We start from the raw sequence: 18,574 nt of genomic DNA on the forward strand, positions 1-18,574 counted from the left end.
AGCAGTCCTGGGAAAAAAGCTTGAGTGTGCTGGTGAACAAAAAGCTGGACTTGAGCCAGCAGTGCGCACTTTTAGCCTGGAAAGCCAACAGTATTTGGGCTGCATCAACAGAGGGGTGGACAATAGGGAGAGGGAAGTGATTAGGTAATTGTCCCGCTCTACTCTGCCCTCGTGAGGCCCTGTCTGGAGCAGGGTGCAGGTCTGGGACCCTCAGCTCAGGCAAGAGCAAGTCCAGAGGAACTATGTGGATGCTCAGAGGGCTGGAGCATCTCTCCTACAAAGAAAGACCAAGGGAGGTGGGCTGGTTTTGCCTGGAAAAGAGAAGGCTCAGGGGAGACCTCATTGTAGCCTTAAAAGGAGCTTAAAAGCAGGAGGGAAATCAGCTATTTACACTGGTAGGTAGTGATAGGGCAAGGGCAAACGGTTTTAAACTAAAAGAGGGGAGATTCAGGTTAGTTGCCAGAGGAAAATTTTTCACTGAGAGGTTGGTGAGGTCCTGTTACTGCTGCCCAGAGAAGCTGTGGGTGCCACATCCTTGTCGGTGTTCAAGGCTGGGATGGATTGGGCCCTGGGCCCTGCTCCTGTGAGGGGAGCCAGCCCACAGTTGGGTTGGAACTGGGTTATCTTAGAGGCCTCTTCCAACTCAAGCCATTCCATGGTTCTGTGATTCTGTGAGTTTCAGAGCAACCTATGTAAATGTAATCTATGTCTATGATTGCTATTTTAGAGATATTATTTTTGCTTTTGCCCTAAGAGGTAATATTTTAGCATAAAATCATAATTGCATACAGGTAACTTAAATAGGTACATTTCACTGAAAAAATGTGGCAGATTTATCAGCTGCTCATTATACAGATTGTAATTAATATGTATAATGGACTCCCTAGGGTACTAATTGAAGCTGCAACCATGAATAAAGTTAGAGAGAAGTTAAAGAACCTGTTGGGGAAAAATGACAGGGTGAAATATGCACATGTAGGTGGAAGGAGTGAGACTGTCCATCTGACCTTCTTCCATTCCAAAATGTTACTCTTATTCAGGTCACATAAAAGAATTATTTAACCTAAATCCCCCACTTCCGCATTCCCAAATCTTTTTTACAGAGTAATTGGGCATCAGTGTCAAACACATATGCTGTTTAATGACTGCAAAGCTCAACAGCTCCGTCACACATGGGAAAACTCAATTTAGTTGAGCCATTCCTGAGAATTTGACCCAAAATATTAAAAATGAGGATTAATGAAAAATGTCTGTTTTGGAGTTGTTCCCCTGGACTCTCATCACCTTACAGCTCCTGAATTCTCCAGAAGATGAACTGAAATCACAGCTCATTTCATACTTTCTATTAAACAACCACCAGGTATCAATAACTTTAATTCAGCTTGCATTGAATTTGAACTAACCCTACAGGCAAGTAAGGTCCCTTGTCATATTAAAAGTTTCATGTGCTATCAAGTCCCCAATGGATCCTATTTCTAATTTTTATCAGATTAAATAAAACATAAAGAGAAAGTGATTTATGACTATCTTGCATCTTGTCTAACCACTCCAAGGAATGCTCATACACATTTTGTGTTCACTTGATGAGGTATGCATGATGGAAACCCAGTGAGAGGTAGACCTATACTCTTTGTGTGTGTGCTAAAATACAATGATTTGTGAGTTCTGTCAGTGCATATTCTTACAAATACTAAACCACTCTAGTCCAAAACCTGCACAAGAAGCAAACTACTATGAAAACAAGAACATTTACTGTCTGTAACAGGAATATACAGTTACTGGGATTTAGTTAAACTGCAATGATCACCTTCTGAAGCTAAAAATACATGTTTTATTGGTACAGAAAAGCCCATTAAGATTGAAGTATTCATTATTTAAAGAGAATCACTGATGCTGGTAGCTTTAACTGAAAATGCCTTTTCTCAAAGAGCTAGGACACCTATAAAGGAACTTTCTTAATTCAGTGATATATGGTTGATTGTTGCTGCTAGTGCCCTAAGATTTAAGAACTTCTCATAAAATGCCCTGGAAATTGCTCCCTGGTAGCTTGCTCATACTTCATAAAGCCCAACTGTAAAGAGCAGAAACATACGTCTGTGTGTGGTGTGAGAAAGACACACATACTGAGTAAGAGAGCTCTTAATCAACAGGATGGCAAAGCCTTGATACACAGGTGCAAAATATTCCCATGTGTCTAGAAATCATTTGGCACATTCCTAGTTACTTCCCTCCTGTCAGACCTTCTCAAGGATTGCAATTAAAAATCATAATCTTTTTAGCATGTACAAACCTCCCCAAGGCTAGGAGCACTATGTATTGAGTATGATTGTGATATTATTTGGCAGCTATTCATAGACAACACATTAATTTATGGAAAGTGGATGAATCTTGGGTAGTATTACAGACACTTGAGAAATCAAAAGCTTTCCTCAACAATACTGACCTTTTTATAGCTATTATTAGGGTCAACTTGAATTCCATTATCTCTTCTACTGCCCTTCTTACTGTCCTAGTCATTTTAGCAACTGTACACAATAAGTTTATTCAAGTTACATTCTCCGACAGATAAAAGAGTAACTTACTTTACAGGAATGTTTCTCAGTTTTGTCTTTTCAGCAGCCTGTAAACAGAAGAGGGGTGGGGGAGACAAGCAATTACACAACTCACCTAAGCACAACTAACCTGCACCCAAGCACTAACTACTGGATGCTCTTCAGAAGTGCACACTCTAGCAGTTGGCCACGGCCAGGGCAATGGGAATATGTCTTCATAGCTGGCCATTTTCAGGGAAATACTGCTACAGACTTCTGCCCAAGTTTGTGATATGAGTGTGGCTCGTTTGCTTTTAATGGCTATCAGTGTTGAGGAATCATTCATTACCTCACTTCCTACTCTAAGTCTGGCCTTCTTTGTCACAACCTATCTGCCCGTATTCAGAACAGGAACAACAACAGGAAAAATTAAAGGGAAAAATAGACTCAGTTTCCAAAACAGCTTTTATTTGCCAACAACTGACAGGTCAAGGGATGACCAAATGTTCAGATCAATTTCCTCTTGTGAAACCTTAGAGAAAACACTCTCAAATCATCTAAATGAGTAAATCTTTGGGCATCTCAGCCTGCACCACCTCAGACATGGAGCCTGGTTCCAGTTTATTGCTGAACCCATTGATCTGTGTACAGTCCATTTATCATTCATGAAAAGAGCCAGTGATCTTCACAGTATATTAGAAGAAACAACTCAGATCATCTGTCAACGGCCCTCTTATTTCTGTTTCCCTCTCCATGGGGATTTCATCTCCTTCGATTTTTCTTGAATTAAAATGTTGCTAAGCAACACAGCTAGGAGCACCGATGGCAGAGCTGTGCCAGTCTATCACACTGGTAAAGTGGCTAGAGAGCTTAGTGGAAGATTTTAGTTTATTTTTTAATGTTTCTGTAGCATAATTATGCAACCTGAACCAACCTTGCATCTCTTCTCAAGTTTTCAGAATAGGTAAATAATGTTTTGTCGTGTACTGTTCCCTGACGTCTGTCAGCAGTATCGCGCAGAGTTTAGTTAACACACTTCACTGACCACAAATCAGGTGGTAAACTATAAATTTATTTAATGTCCTTAAGCAATTACAATCTCAGTTGACAAACACTCAACAGACAGCAATTGCAAACATACACAGACAAGCAAACGTCTTGCTAAAGCATACAACAATTAACATGCAAAAAGGAAAGGGGTGTGAGCGGGATGTGTACTTTCAGTTTTCTATAAATTGCCAAGTCATGTAGTCTGCTGATTCTGCCAGAGCATGGTATTAGACCACGTTCCTTGAGAGAGGGCCATAACCAATATCCCCTGGCAAGAAGGGAGATTCTAGATATTGTTAGAGAGCATAATTTGACCTGACGTTTGCTGGTCTCAGTCCAGCTGAGAGGGGATCCCACTTAGTAGTGGTCCCTGTGGTGTTTTATACTCTGCTAGCGTCTGATCTCTACTGATATTGTTTCTTAATCGCAACAGTGCGTTCTGCTTCTGCTAAATGAGGTTAGTCTGATAAGCTGTAGTAGGCTTGCCTCATGAAAGAGGAAGGAAAGCCTCCCCTGGGTCCTACAGTAGTTAGTTGTGCTTCTTTATTTCAGGCTAGAAGCACAGAACCATACCTGTGAGTGACATTTTGTGGCCCTGTTTCAGTGTGGCACCACTTGGTTTTGAATAATCAAGCCATGCATTTGCCAGTAATCCACCAAGTTGGTTCTGGTTCAGGCTCTTGATATAGGCCATGACTGGGAAGGGCACAGTCAATTTCATCAGTTCCCCAGCAATGCAACTGACGCAGGCCAAGCACCAAGAGGGTGAACAGGATGACTAGGCAGAAAACCATTACCAGACCTTTACCTGGTCCCGTTTTTCTTCTTTCATCCAATTATGTTTTTCCCTTCCTTAAGTATCCCTTTTCAGGAGAATCTCACACATTTTAATGCAGGACAGTTTGAGACACCACCTTCAGATAAACTAGTGCTTTTCATCACTTCAGGAAATTCCTTCTAGCATTCACAGAACCAGACTATAATAGATTTAAATGTGGAAAGCAGTCAGATGATTAGTGAGATTATAAGGGTCGTGGTGAAAGGCAGAATTAAGACAACTGATCCATAAACTTACTGTACAAAGGAAAGTTTCACTGCTTAATTACCTTTGGAGATATTTTTGTAAAGCCTACCAAAATTGGACAGAAGGATTTTGGTGAGGAACTTTAACCTCTGGTATGCTTAGTGATAGGAAAAAAAATGGTTCCCACATAGGAACTGCTAATATTAGAAGTCCTGAAAAATGGTCACATAAGCCCTTGAGGAATTAAATCCTTTATGAAAACTGACTAACATGAAACCTCTGGAATCTGCAAAATTGGGTTCCAAATTTTGCCAGAATTAGTTCTGCTTTGGGCCCTACAGTAGGACTAGTTTTCCTCCAATCACTTTGAAGATAAAATCCATGTTTAAATCTGTGGAAATCCCTAAAAATAACTTTTAATTTGAGAGAAAGAATTAAGGCTTGTGACAACTGACAAAGGACAACAACGATACTCTGGGTTGGCTCCCAGCATGTGAAGAACGATGCATTTTTTCCATCTAAAGGATAAACCGATGGAGGCATGATAGGAAACAACTATTTTAATTGTACAGTAGATACTAAATAAAGCACTTAAAACTAGGAAAAGCTGAAGGTTAAATTTCACAAAAACATATTATGCACCAAAACCAATGATGGTTTCTCAAAGAAGCCTATAAATGAAACAGAGTTCCTGTCTTGTTAGTGAAATAGCGTGAGTTGTGCCTCCTTCTATTGAAAATTTCCAAAATTTCCATTTTTTTAGCTGTCACATGCATGCACAAAGTCAAATCACATGCTATTAAGAAATACTTCTATGTAATAAACTACGTGCAACAACATGCAAATGCTTCATTTAAAATTGATTAAAATACTACTGAATACTTCATTTCAGTTCCCCAAACCTCCCATTAGATGTCAAGTTTCAGTATCATCCTGTGAGGAACTAAAATAATTTTTGAAGCTTATGAAGAGCCTTTCACTGTGGCAGGAGATTTTTTGACTGTGCAGTGAGACTTTTCACATGGTCCAGATACCAAATATCTGGACTATAGGAAATTCTGAATTCAGGCATGTGAAACATGCATCTAAATCTCAGACAGGCTTTTTTCCCTCTAAATTATTCAAAAGTCACTACAAAAAATGGGTATCAAAATACAGATATGGAAAGTAAAACAGAAGAGCAAAGATCAGAAGTTAATAATAATGCAGTCAATTCTAATACAAAGTGAAGCAGAAGATATTCAGGAGTGCATGTGCGTGATGGTATGATCTAAACTGTTTGCATGAAAGATTAAAGAAGATGAAGATATTTCAGAGAGTGAAAATATGTGAGTGTTAAACTCATGGAATATTAAAGAGCAGAATCTAAACTGGGCATTTGATTTTTGACTACTTAGCAATGTTGATGTTTGATCTAAAACATGGTAGCTTCGGGAACAAGGAATTATGGAGGAACATTCTGGCACATATCACAAATTTTTACATGGAAAATTTTTCCTTTTTTCCCCTGTGTTACTGGAAGAAGGCACTTTCCTACCTCTTATAAACAAGTTTTAGAAAAATATTGCAAGTTCTCAGGTTAATCTACGTACTAGCCTAGTTCAGTTGTGGATGATAAAGCAACTGGTCACTTCCTATTTTAAATGATGCAGTTTGCCTCTGAGTGGGAACATGGTGATGTTAAACACAGCACAGAGTACGGCAAGGTTCTATCTGAAAAAGAAATGCAGAATGCCTTCTGCTTTAATTTATCTTGTAGGTGCTGCTCATTCATTTTTCAAAGCGTATTTGTTGCCATATCATGAGCATGCCCAGTGGCAGAAAATAAAGAAAGGCAAAATCAAAGTGACACTGAGTAACTCTACACATCAAGCTTTGATGCAGAAGCATATTGTTTGAAAATATGTGGTGTGCAGCAGGTCTGTCAATTACAGCTAATTATATTTCTCTGATCAGGAAGAATGCAATCTTGTTTTAGGCAGGTTTCTTTGAAATGTATGACTTTTATATAACTTCATTATAGGAAAATACTTCTCTCAAATTACTTTTTTGCTGGGCTGCTCAGCTATTGACTCAAATTGTCTGTGTTGAGTAGTTCTCTCTGCTTTGATAATTAACTTTTGATCATTACTGAATTTAGCAGTTCTTGTCAGATGTGTTCATAGCCATCCTCCTCAACTATTTCAGTGTTCATCGCCTTTAATCTTTGAACAAAATGATCTCATCGAGACTCCATCAGCCTTGTTACTCAGCTAATAACTCCTGTTTCTCATCCTTATGACTGAGCTTGATTTGTTTTAGACTTGATGCAAGCTTTTGATTATTAATTTAAGATATTTCTAAGACAAGTATGTTTTAAGAGTTATTTTCTATCTTATATCCCTAGGCCTTTACAAGTAAGAAACTGGTTTTATCTCCATATTGTTTCCTAAACTTCATGTATTAAAAGTACTATCTAGAAAAAGAGTAGGTAGGATGTCCTTAAATCATGATACATGTACCCTGAGAAGGAGAAGATGCTGCAAAAGACTGGTATGAAATTGGACTGGTTTAATGTAACATTCAATAGGTGTTAAGATAATTACATTATGGGACTTTTTCTAATTTTAAGCTTGAAAATGTGCATTAAAATAATTTAGGATGATTACACAATGGAAGCCAGAATGAACTAGACAATCATTCCACTTTAATTTGTAATTTCTATCTGACTTTTTTTCACAATTATGGCCTTTTCATAAATGTACCCCTGCTCTTTAAGACCTTATTTCAACAGCTGACTCTAGTAGTGAACAAGAAAAAAAGATTTTGAATACATAAAAAGCAGTAAGATACAGAAGATCATTCATCATAGAGTCTTTGCCTGGAGATGTTCTATAACTTTCATAACCATGAAAGACTTGTAATTCATAGTTCTACTTCATAGGTTGCATTACTCTCGAATTTGGCATGAGTTGTTCAAGAACCATCTGCGTTTTATTTGTGCAGCGTGAATATACCCATAAACTTATTTCATTAGCAGATATTTATCTATGACGCAAAAGAGCTCACACAGGAACAAACACTGGCTGCTTCTAGATTGTGCACAAGGATCACGGTAGGTGAAAAATGACACTTTTTCTTCATGAGTATCAGTCACCAGACTGACTTTGGAAATGAAAACACCAGGAAATGTGCTCCTACACTACATGTTTCCTACTAAACACTACATGTTTCCTAGTAAAGTAACAAGAGGCCAGCTCAAAAATATCAGTGTAGAAGAACTGGAACTGTAGAAATCAAATTAGATTTTCAGAAAAGTTTTAAAGGGAACATATCTTCTCTCTGATTAAAATTAACATTTTCCATTGCACAGTTGAAAATCCAGTATTTTCATAGTGATGTATTTGATTCAAAAGAAGTGAAGATTTACAATAAGTGAATGTATTTTTTAAGAATATCTCCTCACTCTTGATTCAGAAACACTGGTAGCCACCTAAGAAGGCAATTGCTGAGCCCTGAAGAGTCTCTTGGAGTCAGACAGATGGCACTTCAAGCCATTGAACATGACGACAGAAGGAGATGGGCCTCCATGCTTTAACTTTTTTTCCAGAGCTGCTGCAAATCTAATTCGCCTTTACCTCCTGGTTTCTAACCAGTTCTGCTTTCCTGGATGAATAGCTAAGCAACTCAACACAAATTTTAATTCACCACACTGTTCTTCTGTTCAGAGGGTAAAGAAGAGACACCTTGTGAACTCAGCTCAACAATCCAATGTCCTGGAAGTTATACTTATTTATACAGAATACTTTATCTGTGATCATAAGCCATGAATCAGAAAACTCTAACTGCTGACTGCTCTGTATTGCGCTCCAATTCTGTAATGACATGTTTACTTCTATCTATGACTTCCTGTGCTTGCAGCAAACTAACCACTAGGATTCCGCTGGGAAACAGAAAGTCTGAACATGAGAACTGAAGTACTAATATATATTGATGTACGCAGAAATGTGTGACTTGTTCCTCTTTTCTTTTTTTTTCTTTTTCTTTACTTCATTGGTAACACTCTCCTCTACTTGTCCCCTAATGTCAACAGAGGGGACTGTATTTCTTTCTTGCTAATTGCCTCTGACATGAAGTTAGCAACCTCATACTTGAGATTCTGTGCGTGATGGTCTAGGTCAACAACACCTTGAGGACAAAAAGCCCAATATTATCATATCTAGGACCAAACACAATGATTAAGATACTTTCCTCATGGTATATTTAGAAAATGAATACCTTTCCTTCAGAAGCCAAACACACTGGATGGTTCGTCTGAGATTCATTTTTTGAAGTAACAAGTCACTATGCATATTATATCTACAAATCAGAACTGTTCATTGTTGTGTCTGAACTACAGAGAACTTCTCATCACTGCTTTCATCAATGTAGTAATCTTTCTGGCTTTACCAGGAGATATTCAAGAATGTTTAGGGTAAAATTTTAGCAGCAGGAAATATAATTTCAGCTGGTACAGCAGAGGCTGGGTAAAATGAAAAAGGGTTTAAGTGAGCAAGTCTAAAACAATCTGTCTCTGGGCTAGGAGTTAACTGCATCTCTGGTGTAAGTGAACTGCTTTTAATTGAGCAACATTGCAGATATATTTGGGCTTCTGTCAGTATTTTTCCCAAAATCTGTTTACATTATGCCAGTAGTGGAAACTAAGTTAAGTGTGTAATTAAAAATGTGACCAATACCGATCCTTGACAGACAATTCCATATTAAGAAAAACCTGGTCTTCAGAATCACATAATCTTGATGGTAGAAACTTGAAACAATATTTACATTTCCAAAAATGTTTTTGAAAGGAGTTGCTAATTGTACAAACTTTGACAATTTCACGCTACAAATGAACTACAATATGGCATTACAAATTCTATTAATTCAATTTCTGTAGGACTGTATTCCAAAGCATTTTCAGGTTCCTTTACAAACGTGAATCAACTCTCAGAACATCTCATGAAATCCACTACTTTTACATGGCCTACCAATATCAGTTTGGTCATTGTTGAGTTCTGTGGTAGAGAACAGAACTCCTTCCTAGAGAGAAGCTTGATTTTTCATAACAATTGTTCTATCTCAAACAAGTTGGAAAAACTATAATAAACAGGACTGGTTGGAGACTGGGGGTAGCTAACAGAAAAAGGAACAGTTTCTCTTGCTGGAAGAAGGTTGGGTTAGAAATTATTTGAGCAAACTTAACTGCCACAAGTTCACTGGCCCTGATGGGAGGCATTGACAAGTGCTAGATCACACTGGCCCTGATGGAGACTTCATCTGTCATGCCAAACAGGAGTGGTGCCTGAGGACTGGAAGAAGGCCACTGACACTTCAGGGAAGGGGAAAAAGGGAAAAAAACAAGGATTCAGGAAACTATAGACTTGTCAGTCTCACCTCTATCACTGGAAAGGTGATGGAATAGCTCATCCTTGAGGCCACCTTTAAGCATGTAGAGGATAAGTAAGGTGATTAGGGGCAGTTAGCATGATTTCACTGAGGGGAAATCATGCTTAACCAATCTGATAGCCTTCTAAAACAGAATGATTGGATGGGTAGATGTGGGGAGACAAGTGGATGTCATCTATCTGGCTTTCAATGCTGTCCCCCATAACATTCTCATACTTTTTAGCCTGCAGAAGACTGAGCAGGGATCTCTCAGGGATTAATGTGTACAAATATCTTAAGGAACGGGATCAACAGGATGAGGCCAGGCTGTTTTCTGTGGTGCCTGCCAATGGGACAGGATGCCATGGGCTCAAAATCAAACACAGAAAGTTCTCTCTATACATGAGACTGGAGCACTGGAACAGGTTGCTCAGAGAGGCAGTAGAGTTTCCTTTTCTGGAGATATTAAAAACCCGCCTGGATGTGATACTGGGCATTGTGCTCTAGGTAATCTTGCCTGAAGCAGGGAGGTTGGTCTAGACAGTCCCAAGTGGTCACCTCCAACCTCAACCATTATACAATTCTATGATTCTGGGAAGTCCATCTTTAAGAAAAAATAAAAATAAAAATCTGGATTAAAATTCTAGTTATAAACAAAATTTCGTAGTAAATAAATTGTTATAAATTTATCACAAAAACTCAGGCTTAGCAGATGATTAACCCTACCCTGAAAATATAAAATATTTATTGAGGAATAAAATGTAGTATTGTCTTCTTACTTAATTTCTCCTAAAATGTGTGTTTGGTTCAATACTAATGTTCAATGGCTAATAAAACAAAAAATCCATAATTTGCTGGGCTTATTCCATACCTGTGTTTCTAATCACATGGTAAAACAAGAAGGAAAAGGAAACTGAAAAAAAAGGTCAAGAAAAATTTACAAGAGAAGTAAAAAAATAAAAGCCTTCTCCAAAATTTCCTAAAGAAAAAAGGAGGAAAAAACAAAATTAAGGACAAATAATGTCCTGGTACTTCATTGTGCAGGTGCAGACCATCTCCACCGTTGGTGTATTCCTCAGTTGTCCAGTTCTAACTGACTGAGTACATTTTTTTGTATCTATTCCCATCTCTGAGACTTATCTGAATAACAGCTGATGTTTTGAAGTCTTACAGTGAAGTGTACTTTTGGTGTGCATTGTCTAATTGCTACTTTCACAACTTTCATGCAGGTTATAACTTTCTGTGTCAAAATGGAAAGGAGGTTAGGCAAATGCCTCTGAAACAGGTCCTCCTACCTCAATTCCTTTACAGTTTATGGCCTTCAATTCTTTACTCTTACTTTCTGCAAAGTCCTTTATCTCATTCCTCCAGGATTCCAATCTATCCTTAATTTCTTCCCTACTCTTAATAAATGAAGAGTTTCCTAGATTTGAGAAGGAAAGGGCAGAGTCAAAGAATATCAGCACTAGTGGTGCTGGAAAGATGTGTTTTGATGTTGCTGTTGTTCATTTGTTCATGCTACCTGTGTTTTTCCTACAAAAGATTAAATACTTTTAGGATTTTACTTTATACTGGACATTACATTTACCCTGAATATTAAATTAAATATTATTATTAAATAATATTTATTATTATTTATTATTATTATTAAATATTAAATATTAGTAGTTGGGTAGAGATAGTGATAGGAGGATGGTTGGACTAGATGATCTTATAGGTCCTTTCCAACCTTATGAACTTATGAACTTATGAAATCAAATAGGCAATAGAAGTAAACACACATGAAATAACTCTTTGCTGCCCTTGGTCTGATTTACCATATTGCTCAGATGACTTTGCCAAGTAGCACAGCTCTGAAAATTACACATGAAAAGTGGTAGCTTTGTAAAGGATTTACCTCTTTTTCTCTCTATGGGAGAGAACCTGGCCTAAGTCTGCAGTGTCACACAGTGCTCCCAGCCTGCCCCTACACATGAGTAGGAGGTCTGTTCCTGGAAGATTCATCCTGATGGTACAAAGTGAAGCACCTCTAGCCCCAACAAACCTTGCAGTGGCAGATGCATTCATCATAAGAAAAATTAGGGTGTTTAGTTCTCATTACCGTTCTCCTCCTGGAACTCCTCCAGGGGAGATCAACTTTCAGTTCCTCTTCCCTTATTCTGGCTGACAAGCTAATTACTGGATTTATCATGCCCTTTTCATCACCTACTTCTATGCTTGTTCTGGCCACCTATGAGTCCCTCTGTCAAGACATTTACAGACCCTCAGTCTTAAGAAAACACCAGCACTATATTCTACCAGTGTGAAAACCTAAGAAGTCAGATTTTGAAGTCCACACACGCAGTTGCCTGGGCTTCTACATAAGAGCAATGCTGCAGATGGCCAGTACAGGAAAGCCAAACACTTTCTTAACCAAAATGCTTTACAAGGCATACATCATAAAAATGACACTCTCCTTTTGAGGAGAAAAGGAAGATAAATGTTTCCTACGTGGTTGGCTTAGTGAGTGTTGAGCACCAAGATGGCCCACAGATACCACAGACCTCAGATTTATTTTTAAAGGACAGTATGGTCAAGTCTGGCTTTTCTTTTAACAACAACAATATTGGTGTCAATCAATTATCTCAGCTGCTGCTGCCTTTGCTTGCTGCCAAAACAATACAAGGCTTTTGCATAAGTGGCATATGTATGCCAAAGGACTTGTGGAAATGTATTTTTTTTCATCCTTATCCTAAAGCCTTCTTTATAAAAACATATGTGTGTAGGCATGCATGCACACACAGTGTGTGTGATCCATCCTGAGGACTGAAAGATGTATCTCCCTCTTCCCTCCCATGCCCCAAAAGCTGGCAGTTCTCCAGTGTATAGGCCTTATGGCTGTGCTCAGGATCAAATGGCCTTTCTACCTCTACTTAATTAGTGATAGAGGAACCAGGCCTGTGTTTAAAGCTTCTCCTTGAGGTGAATGATTTCTAGTGGCACGGCTGACAGTTTGGCTGCTTCAGACCGGTAGCATGAAAAACAAAACCCAAGAAATGCAAATGCTTAAGAGAGTGCTGAGCGGCCTGCTTACTTGTGGAAATGTGAGGACAGGAGTTCTTGCAGCTGTGTTTATCCATCTTTCCAACAAAGGAAAGCTCTAGCCTTTGCCTCAGCTGCTCACCTTCCAGTATTTTTCTTTCCTGCATTATTTTCTCGACAGTGGTAGAAAGTTTTTGGGCCACTGAGTTGCCAGTGCATACCAAGCAACTCATGGAAAAGGCAGTTCAGTGGGAGGGATGAGGCTCCTCCAGTGCTGTTGTGGCTGTCACCTTAGAGCTGAGGTAACTCCATGGCTGCAATCCGCAGGGGCAAACATCTTGTTGGTCTACAGATTTGTACAGTCTACAGCAACCATTCCTTCTGAGGGCTGCATTAATCCCTTTCCCCAGTGACCTCCACAATAACAGTATGTGCAGAAATAGTTACAGGAGATTCCAAGAGTCTGAAAAATTGACAAGCCTTTGACAGCACCATGTATTTAGTGTTGTGCCATGTTTGTTACTCATAACTGCAGCAAGTTCACCTCAGATCTCACAGTGGCTACAGAAAGCTTTTTCTGATAATGAACAATGATAGGAATCTATGTCACCGCTATGTGAATTAGTATCTTAGACACGTCAGACATGAGATCCCTTATTTCCAAACACTAACGGAGGCTGGAGAATTCATTCTACATGGCTGATGATACATGGCTGTTCTACTAGTGTTGTACAGAATAAAATAATCTGAGTGTCAATTATAGGGGACTGAGGTAGCAAGACAAGGCATATCTTCATGGAAGGATTTTTCATGGTTATAGACTGAGAAGAATGACTGCATTATCCTAATAGCTTCTGTTTTCATTAATGGCTCAATGAAAACATTTCCTTACAATTATAAAACATGACTATAGATCTTAAACACTGTAAAGTAGGCTCTTTATCAAAACACACTGCTGTGGCTACAACCGATGCTGCATCATTCTGGGATTTAGATGAAACCCAATGACAGATAAACTGTTTACATTAAAGACTCCATCAAAGTTATTTTGCACCTAGTTTCATCCTAATCCATCTGATTTTTCTATAGCTTTGACAAGATGACCTCTCTCACTGTGTGCAGTATTGATGTCATTACTGAAGAGCTGTTCTTCAGCCTTTCTGCTGATAACAAAGTAAATGGAAATGCAGCAAAACCTTGGGGAGTAAACAGCTTGTTCAGGACCCAGCTAAAAAAAATGGGATAAATGATAACAGGAAAAGATATCTACTGTTACAATGAAAATGGTAGCCAAATCACTTTAAAATGTGTTTCAAGACAAAAGCATACTGCATCGTTGCATATCATAGATTAAAAAAAAAGAAATGAATACAGGCTTTGAGAGTTCAGTATGCATTATAGCAATTCAAAGCTGAGCTGATCACCTTTTAGATTGAGCTACAAAGTCAAACTTTTTGTAAGTAATTACCTAGTAGAAACCTAGCAAAAAAATAATAATGTTTGTGTAAAATACAGAAGACAGATCAAGGCCATGGATTATGTATATGTCTCATGTTTGTATTATCACAACAATGTCTCTGTAGTTGGTTATCAGAAGAGTTCAAATAAGCTGGCAATCATTAAGTGAAGAATGAAAAAAAAAAAAGAAAAACATCTCATTCATTTGCCAAAAATGCTATTTACATGAAAACAATGCAGTCAGTATCAAAGTTTCTTTAATTAAAATGCACACAGATCACTAGCAATGTGCTTTCAATTAAGAATGCATTTCAGGGGTTAACAGGACTTTTCCTTAGGCAGAGGAACAAAGGGCTGGCTAAAGAAAACTGGGTACACTACATCTACTTATAATACTGTATCCAGACACAACTAATTTAGATGCCTTTGAGCTCAAAGCTAATTTGAGTTATACAGAGGTGCTTTAAGGAGCAAAAACATAAATCCATGTTTTATCCAAGCTCTTCTAGCTGAACTAAGCTACTAATTGAAAAGAGTCACTACTCTTTCTAATTTCTGAGTTAGTTTTTTAACAGAGTAATAAAGCCACCTGAAAAGCACTGTCCTTAGAGAAGAACATCAGTAGCAGCATCTCTGAAATACCTTGTCACCTAATGGTTTAACTACGAACCTGTGTGTCACCTGCCCTGACACTATCTGTTGTGGGCAACCTAAAAATACTGTACAAGAGGACCTCTGAATACAACATGAACAGAATGTTCCCCTCAGCAGAGTTTAAAACTCAGGCAATACTTAAAAGTAGCAATGCTTCTCAGATAATACATTAAACATTTATAATACCTGGTACATAAAAATCCATTGAGTTGGTCAGTATGCATATTAAAAACCATTTGAGGAGGTCAAATTGTTGATATCTTAAAACTTTAAAGACAGCAATTTTAATAAAACTGTCAATACAGTTTTCTTTGTAAAAATATTTTCGACTGATTATGCTGCTTATATTGAAAAAGAAACACAAGGTCTATATCTTTAGATCTTTTATTGAACTGTGAGCACAGCATCAATAACTGCTTCTCAGCTGTAAATGAAAATTGATTCCAGATCTAACCTGTCGTTTTCTGTGTGTCTTTAATCCCAAATCACCAGCAATAAAAGACATAAGAATCAGCATTTTGTCTAAGAGACAAAGCATGTCATGTGGCCAGAAATAGTCTACACTGAAGATGTGGCGGGATGTGTTTACACACATTAGATATAGGTGATAACTGCAGTCTCTCCAAGAAAGGTCCAAAAAATGAAGACTGGAGGTTGGGTAACTCGTAGCTTCCTTCATGATCTATAGCTATGATCAATACAGTCCAAAAATTTACAGATCTGAAGTCAGAAGGGATCCTAAAAGATCATCTCATTGCACCTCCTGCATGTCGCAGCCCAAACAACTTCTACTCCAAGCTCATAGCTGCCAGAGCATGTAGTAATGGAATCTAAAAGGAGAGGAAAACCACAGAGTTTCCTTACAATGTGTTGGGTTTCTCCTTCACAATGGGGAGAAGAGGAAGGAGCTGTTTAACAACTCAAAAAGTATGAGGTTCATGGGCCCCCAAATACATGTAATACAGATCAGAAATGTGTGCTCATTCACAGGAGTGAAAAAATAGGAAATAAGAGATCTGTTTATTGCAGATGAGAGTCTAACAGTCTTGAAACAAGACAAATGGACTACTGGAAGTCTCAGAAGACAGGCTGATAGATCAAACCCTCTCCACATGCCACAGACATCCACTGGTAGTTAGTATTTAGGTGCATTTATGGATCACTGCCACTACTGCCCCTGCCGTGTAAGTATTGAAGGGTGTCTAGCAATTCTCAAAGGATAAATACAAGCCTGAGTCCTGGGGTTCCCTAATGACTGAAATTCTCAAAGAAATTCAGCTACCTTGGAATACTATTAGAGAGATTATGATAACAAACTTGTGTTCTACAAGTCATATTTTTATAAACAAAAATGAGTAAAAGTGTTTCACATTGGCCTACAGCAGAAAAAATCAGAAAGACTGCAACGAGAATGATTCATTATATAGCATTACTGCATAAAGTGTTACAATGATTTTGAGTTTCAATCTTTTCTTTCCCTGTCAGAATGCACATGCATGTACAGGTAAACTATAGAAGTCATTTGCATGAACAATTTCTATGTTAATAAAAAAATATTCTTATAACCCCACTGCTGAAAATACAGCATTCTATAATTTGTATATTGTAATCACCTTGATCTGCCCCTCATGAATGGATGTTCTACATATTTTTTGTAAATAATATTTTGCAGATAAAAAACATTGCAATTACTTTGTTGATGCTTATGTGCCTGACCAATGTGCTAGGTCAACCTTTTTTTCCACACCTAGTCCCCTCTCTTTCCTTTAAAGAGAGATGGCAGCAGCTGCTGAAGTGTGAAGGTACTGCCAATATAACGCTTGAGTGATGCAGCAGAGCCATGCTGCTCAGCTTTGCAAGACCTCACTCTGGGCTGCAGCACGACACGAATCTAAAGGACAGACACATACGGTCACATTTCCAGGAAACCTAAAAACCCAAGGATTCTTTTCCATAATGTGTATAACATCACTTATAACATCACTTACATTCTCTATTCGTAATGCACATAAAAGCAACGTATCCACTCATTTATGGGGTACTTAAATGGTGAAGGATTCTTGTGAAGTGCAGGAAACTGAAGAAATATGACCTGCGTGCTTACTGTCCAGACAGTTCATTTATTTTTTACATGATTGGATCCATTCACGTTTTGAATCTCTAAATATAGCTACCATAATCTGCCTCTTTAGAAGATATTTGGGAGATCTAAGGAGATATTAATCAACACTAATCACTCAGAGTGACATGAAATTCATGCTGCCTAAAGGGAAAAAAAACGCAGCATTTTCTATGTACTATAAAATGTTGAGAATAGATATGAATGCTCCTTATTATGGCTCTCTCGTCCTCAGCATACACTGCCAAACATATTGCTGGAAAGTCTTCTGAAGTTTTGCTGCAGTCTGGGGCTTCCTACAACTCGGGCACACCTCCACACATTAACTGCAGCCTCTGACCTGTGGCCAAGGTAACACAGCTTCCCAGCATAGCCCTGCCTTTGGGTAAGGGACGTACATTGACAGCAGCAGTGCTTTAAGAGCTGCCAATACTATGTTATGTGGTGGAGACAAAATGTGGACTTCCTGCATGGGGCTGACATCAGAGATGACACCAAGTCAGCGTTAACTGCGTTAATTCTAAGTCTATTGAAATCAATGGAAAATTACTATAGTAGGAAAACAAAACTGAATCCTGCCTGAGAAGATCTTACCGTTTCTGAATTTTGCACATTACATTGTCACAGTGTCAACCTTTGGGAATATTTGGGCAAGCCAACACACTTGCACAATAGTGTGCTGCATCAATACAGCCTTTTGATTCTTGGCCTTCAGATGAAAATGCCACTTGGTGCTAATAATACTGACTTGTTCAACTAAGGGATCAAATGACACCAGAAGATGCATTTTTCCTGGTATGACTGTAAAGTGTGCATGTCCAACTGTCCAGCCTGAGCTGCACCGATTGAATAGTGTCTTTGGCCGCATATAAAATGTGATATAGTTAATGTAGAGAAATAACATTTCTTTTAATTTGTCATATGTTTTATTAAAATGTATAGACTAAAAAAGAGGGCAACATAAAGCAAGTGGGATATTTGACCTTGTTTTTCTGAAACTAATGAACATGTTAAATTATTAACTTACAAAATAATACATGTCCAACGTTAATAATTAAATAAGAAAATCTATGTTGGCTTAATAGCAAAAACTGTGTGTCTCCATAGACACACACACTTGTGTCTATGGAGCTAAAAAAATATCACTACAAGAAAGGAGAAAAATATCACTACAAATCATGTAGTAATGCTAAAAGTGTGTGACCTTGTGGAGCCACATTACTGGTTGTCCAGGGCTTCATGCAGGTGGGTTGAAGGAGAGCATTTAGGTGGTTTAAAAGTACATAAGAAAGAAAGATCCACTTATATTTAACA

The 18,574-nt window shown here is 38.2% G+C and overlaps 1 protein-coding gene across 2 annotated transcripts in view; it reads right to left on the minus strand.

Annotated features, from left to right (window-relative positions):
• AFF2 (ALF transcription elongation factor 2) overlaps positions 1–18,574 on the minus strand; it is a 338,480-nt gene that overhangs the window by 74,290 nt on the left and 245,616 nt on the right. For both annotated transcript variants that reach the window (XM_065729742.1, XM_065729740.1), the window contains one exon: positions 2,583–2,620. In XM_065729742.1, coding sequence (XP_065585814.1) covers positions 2,583–2,620 — 38 coding nt within the window. The remainder of the gene's footprint in view (positions 1–2,582; positions 2,621–18,574) is intronic.

The sequence above is a fragment of the Cyrtonyx montezumae genome, unplaced genomic scaffold (genome assembly GCF_038088225.1).
Source record: "Cyrtonyx montezumae isolate F1298 unplaced genomic scaffold, pur_monq_1.0 scaffold_11, whole genome shotgun sequence".
NCBI classification, from domain to species: Eukaryota; Metazoa; Chordata; class Aves; order Galliformes; family Odontophoridae; genus Cyrtonyx; species Cyrtonyx montezumae.